Genomic DNA, 20,508 nt, shown 5'->3' on the forward strand with positions numbered 1-20,508 from the left:
ATTGCTTAAACAATGCTTCAAAAATATCCAGTTCAATATACTACACTGTGCATATCTCACACTGGAGCGGCCCAAGCGCTTCTTCCATGCATCCCTGCAACGCAGTTTGAATGCTCGCTCTGCCACATACCCGACGCCAAATTTGTCTATGTTATGGGCATGCCCCACACTGCAGTCTTACTGGGCAGAAGTTCATGCCATGATACAGACAGTCACTGGTCTGACAAGCCTTGCCACATGGGAGGCCAGCGCCCTGGGGATATTTAAACGACATAAGCAGAAAAAGTTGGAAACCGTCTTCCTAATACTGGCCCTGCTCCTTGCAAAGCGAACCATCACACTACATTGGTGCTCTTCGGACAGTCCCCCGATTGCAGCATGGAGCTGGCGGTCATAAAATCGGGAGCTGCAGAAGAAGATGCAATCAGACTGGAGGAGGGTTGCGAAACGCGACGCCGCCCCATATCCATGGAGTGCTCGATACTCCTTCATAGCTTCAAGACGGCACACAAAATCACGAAACCCCTGCAAAAACCCAAACAGACACTCAGGCAGTGCTTAGCCCCGCAATGCCCTGCACCGCACAAGAACCACCGAGAGGATCCTGCTCCCCTCTATCCCCACTGGAACCCTATATTCGTCCCAGTGAGAGATCAACACCTGGGGTCACTAAACTAGCAAAGACCAATGCCCTTACTCCTAGCCCCATTTCCCCGAGTTACTCTCCCCAGTTAATTTGAACAAAGGGATTTCTTCTAGTCTAACATAAGGACAATAAGGGTGCACCAATCAGACCCAAGAATCAAGAAGTCCATTGTGAGACCAACTTTTACTAAGCATACATACATTTTTACGAATATAACGCACACCTGGGCAATAAATCACTGTGTCAATATTTTGTAATGGTAATGCAACTAAATGCTAAATAATTGTTACTGTTGCTATGAGGTGTATACCCTGTTTGAATATGAAAAATCCAATAAAAAGGTTTACAAAAAAAATAAATAACTGGGAGCATCCTGATCTACTGTACTGATTCAGCAGACAGACAGGCAAAAGTACTGCTGTGTGTGGTGTGAATCCATTGCCCTTGGAATTCTGCTCCAGTTCATTTTTCAGCCTCCTGTGGGCATATGCAGAATTCACAATAAAGAAATGTTGCAAATAAAAAGAACTATTTAACTGCAGGCTCAACTTTCATGTGTCATAGTCAGTAAAAGAGTCAACACATTGCTAAATAGAAATATTTTACTCCATGCTCTACCTTCATGTGTAATGATGAGTAAATGAGCCAAGGCATTGCTAAATAGAAATATTTCACCACACACCCCACCTTCATGTGTAAAGGTCAGACAAATAATCTGCGCATTGCTAAATTGAAATATTTCACGACAAGTTCCAGCAGCATATGTGATAGGTAGTAAAAGAGGCAACGCAATCCTTAAATAGCAATATGTCACCACCTGCCCCACCATCATGTGTAATGATGAGAAAAAGAATCATCACATTGTTCAACAGAAATATTTCACTCCAGGCTCCACCTTCATGTGTAATTTTGAGAAAAAGAAACAGCACATTGTTCAACAGAAATAGTTCACTCCAGGCTCCACCTTCATGTGTAATTTTGAGAAAAAGAAACAGCACATTGTTCAACAGAAATATTTCACTCCATGCTCCACCTTCATGTGTAATGGTGAGAAAAAGATCATCATATTGCTCACTACATGACCCACCTAAGGTAAGATCAAAAGATGATCAATGGCCTTGCAAACTATTTGCTAAAATGAGGAAATGCAGTGGCCTTATATCTCTGAATATTAGACAATCCCACATACATATGTATAAACCAGTGATAAGTGGATTCTACCTTTAGGTCGTCAGAGGGTCAAGTTACCACTGTGCACATCTGACACTCTTATCAGATAGTCGTAAGTGAACACAACTAGGCACATTGTGGCACACATTCACTGAATGGTAGCACAATTAAAATCCTTCTCCTGATCCATCCTCCTGCCTCTCCTTTGTATTTCCAATGGACCATCATTTTCAGATCGCATTCTTCTCTTCTGCAATCGCAGTGTGGAACCTCGGAGTTCAATGTGATGACCAGACAACTTTCCATCAATACCTGCAAGTATTATCTACCGGTGGGTCTCTACACAGCCCCTTTTTACAAACCGACCCCAGCACCACTCTTTTAATTCTCTGCATGCCTCACTGTGCAAATAACACAAATCCACAAGCTTCCGCAGACAAATTACAAGCCATTCAGAACAAGACCTCTCCTGTTGACGACGCCAGGTACGGAGAGAGGAGGGGGGGCTCCCCCTACACACCAGTGGGTCACCAGGAATCACCTTGAATGAACAGTGCCTGACCTTAAGATGGTGGTGGTCAGGCACATCTGCACAACCTTGTGAGGCGGCCCCGGTTGGAGGCTACATACCCCTGATGGCTCTCCCTTCTTCAGCGACCTGTTTTCACCCCTGAGGGGGCCCTGAGTTAATACCAGCCCACCCCACAGTGGCTTATCGAGTGTGGCCCCCGGCCACCCCACGTCTGCAGCAGCCTCCGCAATTCTGGGCCGGCAGAGAGGGCCCGTGCGGAGCAGCCCTCGAGGCACACACACCCCTCCCCCAAAACAAAGCAGCAGGGCCGTGAAAACACCAGTTGCAGGCAGCAGCCCCGCAGCCACATTCGAAAGAAAGAAAGTACACCACTGACTCTCCTGGACATCTTTACTTTTCTTTTGTCCTGGCCGCCATTGTGCTGCTGCTCGTGGCCGCTTTTCTCTGGACCCTGACCCCCCACCTTGTCTATTCCCTCGTCCTTGAACTCTTTTCCCTAGTTTCCCCATTGACGATCCTCAAATGTTTCTTCCCTTTTCTGATTTGCCTTTTCTCCATACCCTTGTATCCCTACCACCCTCCCTTGGTGCAGTGACTGCATCCCCCCTCCGACCCCACTTAATGGAACTCTGCTCTTCTGTTTTTCCTTTGGGTCTTGACCTGAGAAAATCCACTTTGTTTAAATATGTATATAGAGATAACTCTAATCACTAGTATATGCAGTAGACCTTTGTACTCTCTACCATTCCTATGTGACTCTTAGAGTATATCCATTCGTATCCCTTCCTTATGTATATAGAGATAACTCTAATCACTAGTATATGCAGTAGACCTGTGTACTCTCTACCATTCCTATGTGACTCTAAGAGTATATCCATTCGTATCCCTTCCTTATGTATATAGAGATAACTCTAATCAATAGTTTATACAGTAGACCTTTGTAGTCTTTACCATTCCTATGTGACTCTTAGAGTATATCCATTCGTATCCCTTCCCTATGTATATAGAGATAACTCTAATCGCTAGTATATGCAGTAGACCTTTGTACTCGCTACCATTCCTATGTGACTCTTAGAGTATATCCATTCGTATCCCTTCCTTATGTATATAGAGATAACTCTAATCACTAGTATATGCAGTAGACCTTTGTAGTCTTTAAAATTCCTATGTGACTCTTATAGTATATCCATTCGTATCCCTTCCCTATGTATATAGAGATAACTCTAATCGCTAGTATATGCAGTAGACCTTTGTACTCGCTACCATTCCTATGTGACTCTTAGGGTATATCCATTCGTATCCCTTCCTTATGTATATAGAGATAACTCTAATCACTAGTATATGCAGTAGACCTTTGTACTCTCTACCATTCCTATGTGACTCTTAGAGTATATCCATTCGTATCCCTTCCTTATGTATATAGAGATAACTCTAATCACTAGTATATGCAGTAGACCTGTGTACTCTCTACCATTCCTATGTGACTCTAAGAGTATATCCATTCGTATCCCTTCCTTATGTATATAGAGATAACTCTAATCAATAGTTTATACAGTAGACCTTTGTAGTCTTTACCATTCCTATGTGACTCTTAGAGTATATCCATTCGTATCCCTTCCCTATGTATATAGAGATAACTCTAATCGCTAGTATATGCAGTAGACCTTTGTGCTCGCTACCATTCCTATGTGACTCTTAGAGTATATCCATTCGTATCCCTTCCTTATGTATATAGAGATAACTCTAATCACTAGTATATGCAGTAGACCTTTGTAGTCTTTAAAATTCCTATGTGACTCTTATAGTATATCCATTCGTATCCCTTCCTCATGTATATACCGATAACTCTAATCGTTAGTATATGCAGTAGACCTTTGTACTGACTACCATTCCTATGTGACTCCTAGAGTATATCCATTTGTATCTCTTACTTGAGTGACTCTACTTTTTGTACATTTGCAATTTTTCTATCTGTTTGTATCTCTTCCTTGTGTGACTTTACATCTTGTACATTTGCAATTTTTTTCTGTTTGTATCTTTTATGTAACGCATGTAATCCTAAATCCTTATGTTTTGCAACTGGTTCTTATATAAAGTGCTCTGACACCTTCGGGTAAAGTTTGCGCTATATAAAATCGCATTAAATAAAATAAAATAAATAAAAAACAGAGAACCTCTCATCTCACAGTCTCTGAAACATCCCTACTGGCTATGTGGCTATGTACTGCTTGGGATACTGAGATTTGGGCGGTCTGCGTGCTGAAGTGTCACGTGTGAACAGAAACACGAACACGAAGAATGGTATTATACTTAATTTATTACCAATAGTAAAAGGCCCGCATAAAGCTGACAGCAAAGATGAGGCTCTGGCGAACAGCCGGTGAAATGCCGTACCGCCCACAGTGACGTTGCATAAATAAGGGTTGGGTATTCTAAATGACGTATCTGGGAGAAACCAATGGGGAAGGAGGGTGAGACACAACACGGGAGGCTGAGAAAGGAGGGGGAAAGGAATACAACACGTGCCTTACAGGGCCATTCAAGGCAGGGCCCAAAAATCTCCCGTCGTGCACATAGGGATATGGAGCAGAAGTAATTCTCAGATCTTTCTAAGTCGTGCCCCTCTTTGTTTCCAGGCTCCGTGGAGGATATAATGACTCAGTTTTAGGTTTATTCAAGCTTCATAATTTTAACCGTGGCATGCAGCGCTACAAACCTCTTTACCTCATTTGGTCAAATGACTGACATATTATGGTGTTCCCCCAAGCAGTGGTGCAAGGTGGGACTACAACAAATGTAGCCCTGAGGAGATCACAAAGCCCCACTTCCGCACCAAGGTGGACAAAAGATTACTGTGTCAAATGAGATTGTGTTCTATTTTATGCAATATTATGGTTATTCAGCTGACCTTGTTTTTGTATACATTGTTGACCTTCAGGAAGTATCTACTGCCCTGCACCCTTGGTTCTCCCTTTCCCCTTTCTTTCCATCCCTTGATAAGGAGATGTGTTGTAATCTCACTTGGTACACCCCGCCACCCCTCTGCTCTTCCTCCCCTTGGTACAGCCTACTAGAGAATGTGCGAAGATTCCACAGCTGACTCCAGCTGACTGGAACCTGTGATGGTAGTGAGACTGAATAAAGAAGACTCATGATGATTTACCTGTACGCCTCTTCTTTGTAACACATACCCTAGCAATAAAACCACTGATCTTTGTGCTGGCTTTAGCAGGTGTCATATATTGAACAAAGTTTGCACCTCTGCTTTCTCTTCCAGATAAAACCCATTGTTTCAAAGTACCTGTTGGACAAGAAGCTCCCATACCACGAGGACACCTACCTCTCCCGCCTGCAACTCTTCCTGGACAGATACGAAGAACTGATGGTCCACTTGCCACCCATAACTCAACTTGTAGGGATTCAATGACAGACCAGACTGGAGAGCGATCCCGGGACTTCTGTGCTCACTTGATAGACAACAATAACATTCATTGTGATGGGATCTGGAGAATGGATTTGCCTGCCAACCTCCAGCAGAGTATGCAAGACCCCCGTGCCTATACCTGCACTATCAGAAGTGAGACCAGCACACAGAACCTAAGATGCTCCCCGGTAGCAAATACAAAGACGATTTGGGTTAGAAAAGAACCTTGTGCCCGTAAGAGGACCACATAAATTAGAGCCAATTATTTATTCTGTTACCACCCATTCTTTCACCACAAGTCCTAAGAGTCACACGCTAGAGGCATCTCAGGGGCCTTAAGCTCTTGCTGACTCTAGCGTAATAATTACCATCTCAGATAACCGATTTGCCTCTCTCGTCCCCTCTGCTCAACACACCCCATCTCTTCCAGCTAGCACAAACATAATGTACATATATATATATAATGGTGTGTGAAGTAGAAATTGGTTAGCAAAGATCCCCAATTAGGATTGTTTAGTTTACAGATAGAATAAACATATTAAAAATATAAATGCACTGATACACATGATATGAGCTATCCTTGTTCTAAGATCTAATATCATTAGTAATGTGTTGCTGATGAGGGTATGAATGTGCGGAATATACTACAACTCAGGAATTTAAATTAAATCTTAATAGTATGTCCGCCAATGCATTTAAATGATTGTCTTTGTTTTCATTATCTTCTGAAAGTTCTGCAGCACTTTAAACCTCAGCATTACTATTTAAAGACTGTCAATTGATTTGTGGTCTGTATCATGACATACTGCAACCATAACGCAGCTGTTTTATGTTTACCCTCAAATTAAGGGGTTTCAACTAGTCTTCAGTAAAACAAAATAAACTGCATATGATACATAGGGCCTGATTACCATCTTGGAAGACGGGATACTCCCTCACAAAAGTATATCCTATGGAACTTGTAATACGGCGGGCGGGATATCCCTCACGCGTGTGACAGAGTATCCCATCCGCTTAGATTGTAATCAGGTCCAACATTATCAATGATAACATTTAGCTGTTGTTGTGCAGTGTGTGTTAAATCCACAACAACAAATGATCCACCAGGAGGCCAAGCTTTTCTTTAAAAAAATAAATTTGCTCTTCTTCAAAACTCCAACTCCAACTCACCAAAACAGTTATTTAAACAGAGAATGCACATCATTATGGAGGTATCTATAGTGGGGATGTTTTTTACTGAGGGCTTACGCAGCAGTAAAGCTAAAATTGTCTGTAGGTGGGTTCAGAATTCTAAAATGGACTCCCCCTTCCTACCTGCAGTTTGATGATGTGTCAGCCCTTCATCTGATCACATGGGGCTGCTGTGGAGGGGTAGAACGTTCTATGGCTCACTGTCAAAAGATGGACTTCCCTAAAAAAAAAAATCTGTTCCCCTGGCACTCCTAATAGCTCTGTCCTAAGCCCTCACTCAACCGCAACTACATATATCAAACAAATTACACCTACCATCCACCCCACCTACACAATCCTCACCTCTCTCAGGCCTTCCCTCCCTTTTTCACTTGAAAACCATTTTAAAAATATAGGGTGTCCCTCAATACACTCTTTCTATATTTGTTCTGCCTTCTACTTCTTCTCATATATTTAATACATCTCTGCCATCCTGTCACCTAACTCTGCCTTCGTCTGGTCTTTCCCCTACTTTTCTGACAATGGCTTGCAGACAGAGCTGTTACTAAGTGCAACAGATAGCCGTAGCTTTCACCATTCTGTACAGACCCGAGGAATATGGCGGAGTTGGTGGTAACACTGCCTCAGAGTGATCTCGCCGTTCCACGGTTTCCCTCAATTTGTAGACTTCCAGGGAGTGCTGTGGGGAGAGACAGAACACCAGCCATTGTACCTCCACTGCTGTGACGACGCTGCAGTCAACATCGGTCAACTGTTGGGAAGTTCAGGGAGCAGCGAAACAAGTTCTAATGAACGCCATACACGGCAGAAAAGTTACAAATAATAAAGAGATCAACATGCTCTAAAAAAAGAATTCTTCGTTGTACAGCAAAATATATTTTTCTAGCTCCGAATTTTTTTAATGTTCTATTTAATTAGTCTACCTGGAAATTTCTATTTCTGTACAACAACAACTCCGGCTACAACCCATAGTTCATGTATACAAAAAAACTGTTGTTTCTAAACCTAAAAATAAAACATGCACTAAATTAGTTCACCTAGGTGCTTGGTAAGAATGATGTATTTGAGGTGTAAGTAATTTCTTTAAATAATGGCACACAACATATATAAATCCTAGAACCTTACTAATTGCAGCAAACATGAAATATACTAATGCCACTTTCTTGAGCCACGGGGCACATAATGCTAGATGAATCAGGGCTTAGTTTGTAAAAAAAAAAAAGGTATGGGCCAGGGCCCTTCTTAGGGGCCACTGCAACCTGCTCCACCCATTGCCCCTGCCAGAGCTGCCAATGGCAGCACAAATACAACTACTAAACACCACACACCTACAAGTGTGACAATTCAGACTATTCCAAGCCCCTAAATCTATAATAGTGGTTTAAGGGGCAGGTATTGTTCTTTTGTATTGTATACTAGCAGTCCGTCCCGACGTTGTCCGGGTATGAATTACTGCCGGCCGATTGTCTACGCCCATTGGCCACGCCCCCAGAACACGAAATATTGCCCAATAAAAATGACCATAACAAATGCCTAAATCCTAATATGTGAGCGCCCTCCATAGAACTTCAGGCGGGAGGTGTGTCTAAAAGTGTATCTCGGTGCTGGCCATCAATGAGAGAGACCAGTGCATTTTTCAAATGGGTGATGAAACAATATGAGTATGTTGCTGGAGATGTGGCCCGCCGCGCCAGCAATGTACTTACCGGGGGAGGGAGAGGCCTTTTCTTGTTATTTCCGTGGAGACGGGCCTTGTTTCCGGATGTGCGTCGCGCGAGGGCTGTGCGCAACAGAAGTGGTAAATCTCCAGTGTGCGCATCAGGCGTCACCGGATGGCAGGGCGATATTAGATTTCCAGCACAGTGGCCCCTGTTTGCGCTCCTTCCGGCCCTTGGGAATAGCGCCATGCCTGACCTACATACAGTAAAGCAGGTGCACTGCACTGGGAGCGCGGGGCAAGCACACCCAGAGCTGGAATGTACGCTCGCTTTTTTTTCCGTAATGCCGCGCCCCGCTCACGCCCACACCCCCAGCAGAGGATATGAGACATGGCATGAAGGGCGGAACGTACCACACGTTTTTGTAATGCCGCGCCCCCAGCGCACGCCCACAGCACACGATATGAGACATGGCATGAAAGGCGTAACGTACCACACGCCCCCAGCGTTTGTCACGCCCCAGCACATGCCCACAGCACAACGCAGATACGCCCACAAGGGACTACTTTGCTGGCACGGTTCTTTTACCTTCTAAATGTATATCGTGGGAGTCTGCATAGCCTATGTCCTACTGCTGCAACTGCCCTTTCCAACGCTGTATTGGGTGTTGGGATTGGTGCTGTGGTTACTGAGATTACCCACCTCAAAGTTTGGGCTCTCTCTTTATTATATTAGTATGGATTGACTGTTGTTGAGCTTATCTCAAAATTAGATAGACAGCCCCACCATGTGGTGAACTGTCACTAGAGCCGTGCTGATGATGTCCAGCACCGGAAACCAAAGGCTCAAATTAAGCACTGTAGATGATGTTAAAAAATCCTCTACCTCTGTGGGGCATGGTCAAAAGAAGTTATTTCCAGCCTCACAAGTATGCCTTTAAATTAGTTTTATTTTATTACAGCCTATTATAAAAACGTATGGTGATAATTTAAACTTGCTTTAAACCACAAAATCATGCAAAGAGTGAGTACAACAGATAAATATAAATGTTAACACCTAATAGTTTTGTTATCATACAGATCTACATATAACATATTCAGAGGTTCACCTAAGTTATACTGAACATTTCAACTAGAAATTGAGACTTATCTGATTTCTTAGTCATAGAACATGCTGCCTATAATTCAGTGAAGAAATAGTGTTAATTTCTGGCCAAAATGGTTTCTGTCTCAGTGTAGCTAATTTAGAGAGTTAGTAAAGGTAGAAGTCCACATTACCATAACTGTTCCTATGAATATGACACGTTAGTTAGCATGCATTTACAACGCATGCCATTACAACATAGTCGTTACAACGACTGCGTTGTTTTTATTGCTTATCTTTACACCGCAAGTCGGAAACAATGACTTCCTGTGTAGGGGGTGCTGGATGTTGGAATATTATAATTTACTATTCCAAGTCCAGTCTGTGAAACAGTAGGGAAGGTGTTGAATTGTAAATCCAACACCTTCTGCCCCCCACAGCAAGTCATTATACCGACTTGCGTTGTAATGGTATGCGATGTAACAACGCGGTCGTTACGACCGCGCTGTAATGGCATGCGTTGTCTCGCATGCGTGGTAAACGATGTTTACCGTTCCTATTCCAAGTATGAATAAGTCATTTTGTTAAGATCATTATAGTCTTCTGAATACAAAGATTCATAAGAGGACTCTGAAGAGGAATATAGACAATGTGACAAATACCTATTGGTTCACGTAAAAACAACTTCATTCTTAGCATGGCAGTTACCAAAAAAGGGATCTTTTGAGGCATGTGAAAACTATGCTTGCACAGTCTCTTATCCTTCTTCTACGTTACCAACATACAACAACAGAGTAAACTAATTTCAATGTTATTGTCTTTAGTTTTGGGCGATGTAGTTTAAAGCACAGTTTATATTGAATAGCCTACATGACATGTCAACAGGGACTTTAGTTATTGAAGACAAGAATATATTCCTCTCCTGTTGTGATGTCTTCACATCCAACTCAACAGACCAATCTCGTTACATAAAAAAAGAAACTGTACATACACAGGTTGGTCTGTCATAAATTCTCCCTAAATTGAAACAATGCTTGCTAGCTTGCTAATCTGACCAGCATTTACCCTAGAGTTGTTTGATGATTGATTTTTATTTGTTATACAGGTGTCTCTCAGGTAAATGAAAATTATTTTAACATAAGTATTTGTGAAGCGCACGTTCACCTGTAGGCATCTAGGCGCTGAAATACAGATATTTATTGTTAACCAACTCTCTGGTACTCATGTTATTAACCTCAGATGGTTAAAAGGCTGAGGAGCCCTGCTGGGATCAGAACCTGTGGCAAAGAGGTCGAACAAAGGTCCCTTTACTGGATTAATGAGGACCCTGAGCCACCGGACCATGACTCATTGCAGATTTCAAAGAAAGTTTGAACTTGGCTCTCTTTAAATATATGATGTAGTTAATTCATACCCCTTTCACCTCAAGACTTTCATTATACCAGGTTGTGATCATATAGGAATTATTCAAATTTCCAATGCACTCTTACTTCTTACATTTAAATCAAAGATAATCGGGGGCGCTAGAGGGCGCACAGCGGGCTGGTTGGCTAATGAGGCAGCTCCGCCGGGCAGACCATTGTCCCGTAGATATTTAGCGTTAAAAAGGCAAACTCAGTGAAGCTGAACACAGAAACGGACGTCGGAATGCTCAGGGAAGCCGTGGGGCGACACTGGCAGTAACTCAGCTGGTTGGAAGCGGTGAAAAAACGCCTCGAGCAGACAGGTGCCACGGCCGATGATCAGCAAGATGGCGGCCACGATCTTGTGACAAAGCTGCGATCGGTGCTTACAGACTCCTGCGACCAAGACAGGGGGCGAAGCGGCCTAAAACCAGAGCGCTGTGAGTGGCGGTGAGAGCGACCAACAACCTAACGGTGAGATCGGGGGACTTGGGGGCCCGACCTAGGGACCGGCGGCGGCTGCACGAATGGAGACCTAAGATGGCAGCGCCCATAACTAACTCGCCATATCGAGCCTAGAACGCGAAATCCCATATGCCTTATCAGATGCGCTGCCAGATCTCCTCAGGACTGCGCAAATGAAGTTACACAGCAACAATTGCTCATCGCTTTGGAGTGCTACCCACAAGTCCTGCACAAAGACTTGCGCAATGTTCCCCCGAGATAACAGGCCACACAGCGCTTAAGAATCCATATTTAGGGCCCACTCCATAACAGCTCTGCCCAGCACATGGCATAACAGCGCGTCTCACTTCGAGATACTACCACGAGATGATTTAAACTTGCGGCGCTATCCACGATGTGTATTGTGCACTGCCAATAAATTAAGAGACACAACCTTGCTGGCTGCCGGACGGCGGGGGCATACATGTTGGAGGTTAAGAGCGGCCATTTTGTTGATGTTTTTGCATATACAATGATAGCCTGCAAAACGTGCCTAGATACCAAGAGCCTCACTGTTGTGTGGCGATCCGAAGGAGGCGAGACTCACTGAGCTCATAAATACACTTATAACAAACGCTGTGAAGTCTACTGAATGACACAAGCTTGGCGAACTGGCCACAGGATTTCCGCACGCTTGACAGCTGTAGCTCTCGGTCATTCATCATCGGTATTGCCGCTGCACTGAGAGACCCCGCCTGATCTATCTAGCAAAGGACACCGCTAAGGATTGAATTCCCAAATCTGTGATATTACTCGTCCAACCTCCGGTTGAGGATAAGGAGGTTCTCACCTACATCCGTGGTACCACAGTACAACCTGCCATACATCGCCAACGAAACTGGGGCTACGGTGCGAAAAGTAACATTGATTGCGGTCCAAGATTGCGCCACTGAACACCCACTGACAATATCCTTAGGCACAATGGGGAAACCTGATAAGCAACAATCAAAACTGACTTTTGAATCGCGACGATCAGTGCGAGGCCCCACGAATCATTCGGACATGAAGCAGAAACAGAAAGGGCATCAGAAACTGGCATGGAGTCCATCCTGAAAGCCATTCAAACAAGCTTCCAAGATATTAATGGCAAACTAGACCACCTCATATGTCGCGTGGACAACATGGCGACGAAACTAGATAGACAAGGTGAGAGACTAGACGAGGCTGAGAATCGACTATCTGTGGTGGAAGATGAAGCACAAGCAAACACTACTAAATGCAGCGGGATGGAGAAAGTACTGGATGTGATAAAAAGCACAGCCGAGGATTTGGAGGCGCGCTCGCGCCACAATAACGTCCGAATCGCGGGCGTACCTGAGTCAACAAACACAGGCCGCATGGAAACCTATGTAGAGGACCTATGCCGGGCAATATTCGGTGCAGAACATCTCTACCCGCTTTTCATAGTGGAGCGAGCCCACAGGTCGCTGGCCCCTCGCCCGCCTCCAGGTGCAGCACCCAGGCCCATAGTGGCCCGTATTTTAATTATCGTGATCGTGACTGTATATTACGTATGGCAAGGAAAAGAAGCAAGTAAACTACCAAGGCAACCAATTGGAATTTTACCCTGACTACACTATGGCGGTGCAACAGGCACGCAAGGAGTTTGCAAATGTCAAGGTGAAGCTACGAACCATGAAGGTAGAATACGCAATGCTATATCCTGCACGTCTGAAGGTCCACTGGGATGGCAAGCCGACGATCGTCTCCACGCCAAAGGCAGCTCAGGATTTCATCAGGAAAATTGTGAGTCATCGAAAGAAGCGTAAACAAGATGATCAACCACAAGATTCGGACTGAGAAGCCGCTGATGCAGGCCATCCTGAGGCGAGTGGGCCTACCAGTTGGTGGTATGTATTGGTAGCTCTCATTCCATCACTGACTGACGTACGCCACTTCCTAAACGGTAAGTCTGCTCATCGAGCGGCATGCGAACTTCGAACAAAGGAATGTATTGCATAAAGGCGACTAACAAAGCCGCCGGGCTTAAGTCGCAAGTGGCGGATTATCCGAGCTTAGAACGGTTGAATGCTATATAGGAGAGTAAGATGCAAAGGGTTGTAAGACTGAACTTACGTATAGACAACTCACACCAGGAAACGGGAAAGTAATCGTGCTCTCGGCCCACCCCTTGGTTTGATCACTGACATTATGGTTGCTGTTACGAACTCTATTACTCTAGCGAACTTATAACTGCACACTTATTGCCTGTTTCTTGTATAAAGGACCTAGGGCTTGAGACTAGTTAGTTATAGCTCTCTATAAAGCAGCTTGTGCTATTGCAAACCGCGAGTGATGATATGCGCATCTTGTAGTGAGGGACTCCGACTCCATAACCTTGACAACCCTAGGCGAAATAACCCATAACCTTGGTAGTACTACAACTCCTGCTTGATGAAGGGCCTTTAAACTGGATTGTGAATGAAGGTAATGACACTGAACTTCCACATAAGCCATGTAATAAAACTTTGAAACTATTGCGACACACAAGGTTTACCTGTGCTATCACGATGATCTATATTTCTGTTAATTCTGTTATCACGTGTAATGTGTTATTTATGCCTATGACTATATTCTGATCTGCCCACATCCATTTACTTGGATGGTGTAATGCACCCTAGGCGGACCCCTACATGGGTATTCCCCACACGGTTTATGTATTATTGGAATGTTAGGGAGGGGACATGGCTTCGGCAGGATTGGGCTGCTGATGTGGGTGGGGAGTGGGTGGAAGGGGGTTCTGTACTGGTTCAAAGGTCATCACGAAATCCAAGATGGCGGTTTTACTCATGTTACACTGATGGCAGGTACACAATGCCGGCTCTGCTCCATAAGAGGACACTACACGCACACCTTCTGTAGACATGTTTTTAACTACCAATGTCGAATATGACAAACAGTATACCGGACAGATCACGTTTGAATTTGCTTACATGGAACATACGCAGGTTTGCAAATCTGAAGAAAATTAGACACCTATTTGCCTATTTGCATGCATGGACAGATGGCATATTGATATCGTGCTATTCCAAGAGACTCACATAGCCCCACACTCTCACGCTAATATTGGCCGGCAATGGGCAGAATCCACTTACAATGCAACGTACTCGACCTACTCTAGAGGGGTCTCGATACTGGTGAAGAAGGGCACAAACTTTACAATTGAAAACACGATCACTGACAGCCAAGTACGCTATCTGATAATTAAGGGGACACTACGAGGCCAGCGATTAACACTTATTAATACATACGGGCCAAACATTGACGCACCCGACTTCTATCATGAGGTGTGGCAACACCTACACGAAGACTTGAACCGAACATTATTATGGGGAGGTGACCTAAATCTGGCTTTGGACGATCAAATGGATAGATCGGGGGCGACAGTTGAGCCGCACAGAAAAGCGTGAGCTAAAATGCTTGACATCATGGCAGACATGCAATTACAAGATATATGGAGAGTGCGAAACCCGAGGATTAGCGAAGCAACCCACACATCAGCAGCGCACAATAGTTGGTCCCATATTGACTACTGGCTAGGATCCGAAACGACACTGTTATGGACAAAGGGAATCAGACACATGCCTAAGACCCTATCTGACCACAATCCCATCATATTAACTCTTCACATGTCAAGATACACACCACCCCCATACAGTTGAAGGTTCAATGCTACCGCCCTCACAGACTCAGTTTACACAGATACTATACATAAGGCAATCAATGACTACTTTCAAACAAGCGAACAATCCACGGATGTTCCATGCCTTCTCTGGGAGGCATTTAAAGGTTTGCATAAGCACTACAGTGGGGATCTTACGTGACATCCGGACACAATTGACAAGGTGTGAAAAACAACTGAAATCGTTAGAGAGTCAATATGAAAAAACACAAGATCCCGCTGTGTTGGGAATGATACAAGAGGCACTGACTGAATACCAATCCTTTGCTGAAGACGAGATTAAATATGTCCATAAAAGACCCAGAGCTAGAGCATTTGGTGAAGGCGGCAGGCCGGGTAGGGTACTAGCCTCCAAAATCTGCGAGGGGCGTAGATCCCAGGCAGTACTGCAGATACGAGATGATGCCGGGTCCACCTGTGCAGACCCGATGGGTATCCTGCAGGGTTTTGTGGCAACATATAGCAAGCTCTACAAGTCAAAGTCAACGACGACACCTGCCAAAATATTTAAATATCTCAAAGATGTGGCCATTGCATGGCTTTCAGACACACAACGAGCCAATCTCTCACTTCCGATAACTGTCGAGGAGGTCTCTGAGATGATCAAATCTTTACCGAACGGAAAAGCCCCTGGCCCTGATGGGTTCACATGCGAGTTTTACAAAACATTTACTGATATCTTAGCGCCCGACTGGTTGCGATGTATGGTGATGCATTTGAGAAGAACGTACTCCCGCCAACGCTGAGCGAAGCGGTGGTAATAGCACTCTTAAAACCAGCGAAAGATCCTGAGTTATGTGATTCATATAGACCCTTATCGTTAATAAATGTGGACTCTAAAATTTTAGCCAGATTACTTGCTACGAGACTACAGCCTCTCATGACCAACCTGGTCCTTCCAGACCAATCTGGCTTCATACCATTTAGGGCCACCCTGCACAACACCCGGAGACTGTTTGCACTATCCCATTACCTGATCCCAAACACCAAGGCTGCAGAGGTCCTGTTAGATGCTGCCAGCTTTTGACTCCATTGAGTGGTCTTATATCATCACGATACTCAATAGGATGGGCTTCCCCCCAATCTTCACGCAATAGGTTAACCTTTTATATACAAGTCCAGTGGCCAGGATTAGGGTCAATGGATATGTGTCGGATGCAATAAACATAGAGCGTGGGACTAGGCAGGGGTGCCCATTGTCCCCCTTATTGTTTGCCCTTGCCCTTGAACCACTTGCTTGCAAGGTCAGACAACAGCACCACCCCTCCTCATTGCAATTTCCTAGCAGACCCCTGCAAATTTCACTCTACGCAGATGACATGCTCTACTATGTACGAGACCCTGAGAGACACCTATCGCCATTACTACGTGAATATATTAAATTTGGTGGACACTCTGGGTTCCGCATACTACTGACTTTCCACTGGAATGGCAGGATGACCCCATTAAATACCTCAGGGTGTGGTTCCACAGAGACCCTGAAATTGTTATTAGAACTAACTATGGGAGGGTGCTAGCTAAAATAGAAGAAAAAGTGAACCGCTTGATACAACTGCCACTGTCACTTGCTGACCGTATAGCGATTGTTAAAATGGTAATACTCCCCAAACTTCTCTCTCTTTTTAATAACATTCCAATTCCCCCCCAAAATAGGTTTCAAAAGAATATCCTCGGTAGTGCTCAGATTGATATGGGCAGGCAAGCAGGCACGTATTGAACTACGCACCCTGACCTTACCATACTCAAAAGTGGGACTTTGTGTACCAGACTTTTTCTTGTACTACTTATGTGCTCAGGCACAATATGCCGCGTACTGGTACCATAGAATCCCATACCTAACACACACAGCAATAGAGGAGGGTGATGCTTTACCAATACCCCTAACAGCTATCATCAGTCATAAGCGTCGGCCTTTACACACAAAAGATATCAACACAATTGATGCTACTAATGACGCGTGACACCGCCTAAGCCAACTGACGCATAAATTGCCACTCTATGCTTCGGCTCTACCAGTACACTTTCATCCTGCATTATCAGTTACAAGTGAGGAAGTGGGTATGGGACTGTTGTAACAAGTTGGGTTGGATACATTAGGAGACCCATACAATAACGGGAAATTTAAAACTGGGCAAGACTTATCATTTATACAAAATCAGACGCTGAAGTTCCGCTTCACTTAATATAGGTTGCAGGAAGCCATCAAGAAACTATATCCTTGTTATCCAGAAGAACCGATACAGCTTGACGCCCTACAGCTCATCCTGACCTCCCCGAACACTACACACTTAGTGTCCCGCTTATACACAGTGAGACAAGGTGAAATAAATTGTGACACTCACAAGGCAAGGGACAGATGGAACAATGTGTTAGATGACCCACTCACGGAGGTAGATTGGCAGACCACCTGCACTTTGATCAAAATGTTAACTCCTAATGGCAATTTAAGAATTATTCATTTCAAATACCTGCACCAAGCATACTACACACCCATGAAACTCTTTAGATACGGGCTCCGCTCCGACGCAAGTTGCAAACGATGCGGATTTGAACAATTTGAATTCATTCACTTAGCATGGCACTGTCTGAAGGTACACGAATATTGGGATCAGGTCACTTCCATACTGTCAGAAATGGGGGGGACTGCCATTCACTGTACTATTCGTGTGTGTCTCCTGGGGCTTTTGTATAATGTTAAAGCTACGAAACGAAAGTTCTGTGCGATAGCGCTGCTACTTGCCAAACGATGAATTTCTATGTGCTGGGAAAGCAAGTTGGTGTCTGGCGCCAAGCAATGGCTCAATGGCATGTCCCACTGTCACGATACGCTGAGAACATATGAAAAAGAACTACCAGCCCGCTCCAGACCAAAAGACTATTGGAAATATTTTACGGATTACTTAAATGCAAACCCTGCTATTTAGAGTAGCCTGTCTTCTTACTGTAACATGTGTACTTTGCATAGAATATGTCCTTATATAACCCTCCCCACTTGGATGAAGAATGCGGTAGTATGAGGGTCCATTTTTTTTGTTTTTTATATTTGTTGTTCTATTGTACTCATGATGTATTCTTCTGAAAAGCTAATAAAAAGATTTTTTTAAAAACAAAGATAATCTGTTTTGTCATTTGATTTTGGATGTGTTTCCTATTCAGTATCAGTAATAGGATAATACTGGTTATGTTCGATAGCATTCCTCTCTGCTATCATTCAAGGGCCGGTTTCTGCACTTTCTTGCCAAGTTAAATGATTTTGCTATCTTGATGTACCGCAAACTATTATTCATATAATTTTATATGGATTAAACCAAATACCTCTATATTTGGACTCTATAAAGCGAAATTCGAATCTGAGCCGCCAGAGCAAGTCTGAGATAATTCTGTCAATGATATGTAATATTTTGCAAGCAACCATAGCCATTAATTATTTCAAATGCAAGTAATTTTGGGCAATAGAATTATTTTAATTAAATTTAGCTCTCGTAGACCAAAGTCTAGCACCTGTAAATCAATTGTTTGTTCTTGATCAATCTCTCAGTTAAAGAATCGAAATAATCTCAGCCATGCTGCTCTTTTATCTTGTGATTACTTTCTCAAAATATCTCATACCCTCTTCTGCCCATCGAAACCGTTATTTAAAGATTCTCATATTGCACCATCACTTATTTATTCACTTGGTGGCCAGATATGTTACCATATCTACTAATGACGTCTAAAACAGCTGTCCCAGGAGGACTATAAGAAGGTTAGTAGCCGCATGTAATCTACACCAAGTAACATTTTAACTGACTTACCTAAAATTATCCCCATGAAACCCTCACGTTGTCACAGTGTACACCTAAATAATAATGGGCTTGCCAATTTAATCTCTTCCAGGAACTTAAACGCTTCTGAAACTACCATTTACGGAGCCTGCATAAACTGATTTAATTACGTATCGGTGACGGGTTTAGATTCATTGCAGAAAGTGATGGTGCTCTAGTATGTACGTAGAAAAGTCTATATTGTAGCTAGTGAATGCACGGTGCAAGCAGGTCAGGGGGGAACAAACCCAAACAAAACCCCCCTGCCAAAGTATGGGTCAAGACCCACACGTACAATATGAACAAAAGTCCTGTGCACACGTATAAGTATAGTAGGTTTTATTGTCAAAACCGAATTTTCTAAAACAAAGTTCTTGAAGAAATAATGACGGATGATATCTCCAGTTTTAATCAAATTGATTTATAAATTAATCTCGATCAGTACAGAAAGAGAAACAAACCAGCCGACATGTGTTATGTCACAACGTGGTGAGTTATGACTCTTCAGGGCTATAGGTTTGAGTAGAGGGTCTTTGGAAGCGGCGAACCGGTGATAATTCTGACCTGGGTGCGTCCAATACGGGTAGACAAATCTAGGAACAGCAATTGGGAGGGTTGAGAATTAACCTCTCTCCATGTCTCTGGTTGTAGAGACACGCTGGCGCTGGACGTCTTTGGAGTCGTGGAGATCTAAGCTAAGGCTTCACGGTGTAGAGCTATCTGTTTCTGATAATCTCCTCTGAAAGTGTTATGCTATTGTGCCGGTATTTCTTCCTTATGTACAATACTTGATCTTCATATTCTTTTTTTCACAATAACTTTGATGGCTACTTTCTGTCATAAGGCTCAACACTTATTTAAGAGATTGACATCCAAGTTTAGCAGTGATAGCAATAAAGAAATACTGGGGAAAAAAGTTTCGCAGTGATAGCTGTTTATGCGTTTCAGACATCTCGACATCTTTAACTTCTTTATGAATAACTATAATAAGTAAAGTCTCCATTTGTCTGTGAAACTTTTCAAGGATAATACTATAGTTATATATTAAGTATATGAGTTATCTCTCTGGCAAATGTTTTAAAGAATGTACTATAAAATCATCAATGCTATGTTTCAGACCTTCTATTGCATCATTTATCTCAATACCTATAAATGGTGATTCCAAATAACCTTTGTCGTCTTCCTTTACTACTTGAAGGGAGAGATTGCTAAAATGTATGGTAATTTCATTTCAATGGCTAACACAACGAGATGATAGACGGAGCGCTGAAACTTTTCAGACACTCACCCATAGTCACAGATCTGGGTTGAATCCATCATCATTCTTTAGCTGACTCTGCCACCCCAGTTCAGACCTAGCCCTATGCAAATTAGTCTTGACCCTGTGCCTCATGAGGACAGTCCATTCCGAA

General features: G+C 43.5%; 1 protein-coding gene across 1 annotated transcript in view; it reads left to right on the plus strand.

The window, feature by feature from the left end:
• FADS6 (fatty acid desaturase 6) overlaps window positions 1-6,472 on the plus strand; it is a 214,794-nt gene extending 208,322 nt beyond the window's left edge. The window contains exon 6 of the mRNA XM_086930804.1: window positions 5,626-6,472. Coding sequence (XP_086786930.1) covers window positions 5,626-5,775 — 150 coding nt within the window. The 3' untranslated portion in view covers window positions 5,776-6,472. The remainder of the gene's footprint in view (window positions 1-5,625) is intronic.
• The last annotated feature ends 14,036 nt before the right edge of the window (window positions 6,473-20,508 follow it).

This window comes from Lissotriton vulgaris, chromosome 7, assembly GCF_964263255.1.
Source record: "Lissotriton vulgaris chromosome 7, aLisVul1.2, whole genome shotgun sequence".
In the NCBI taxonomy this organism is placed as follows: domain Eukaryota; kingdom Metazoa; phylum Chordata; class Amphibia; order Caudata; family Salamandridae; genus Lissotriton; species Lissotriton vulgaris.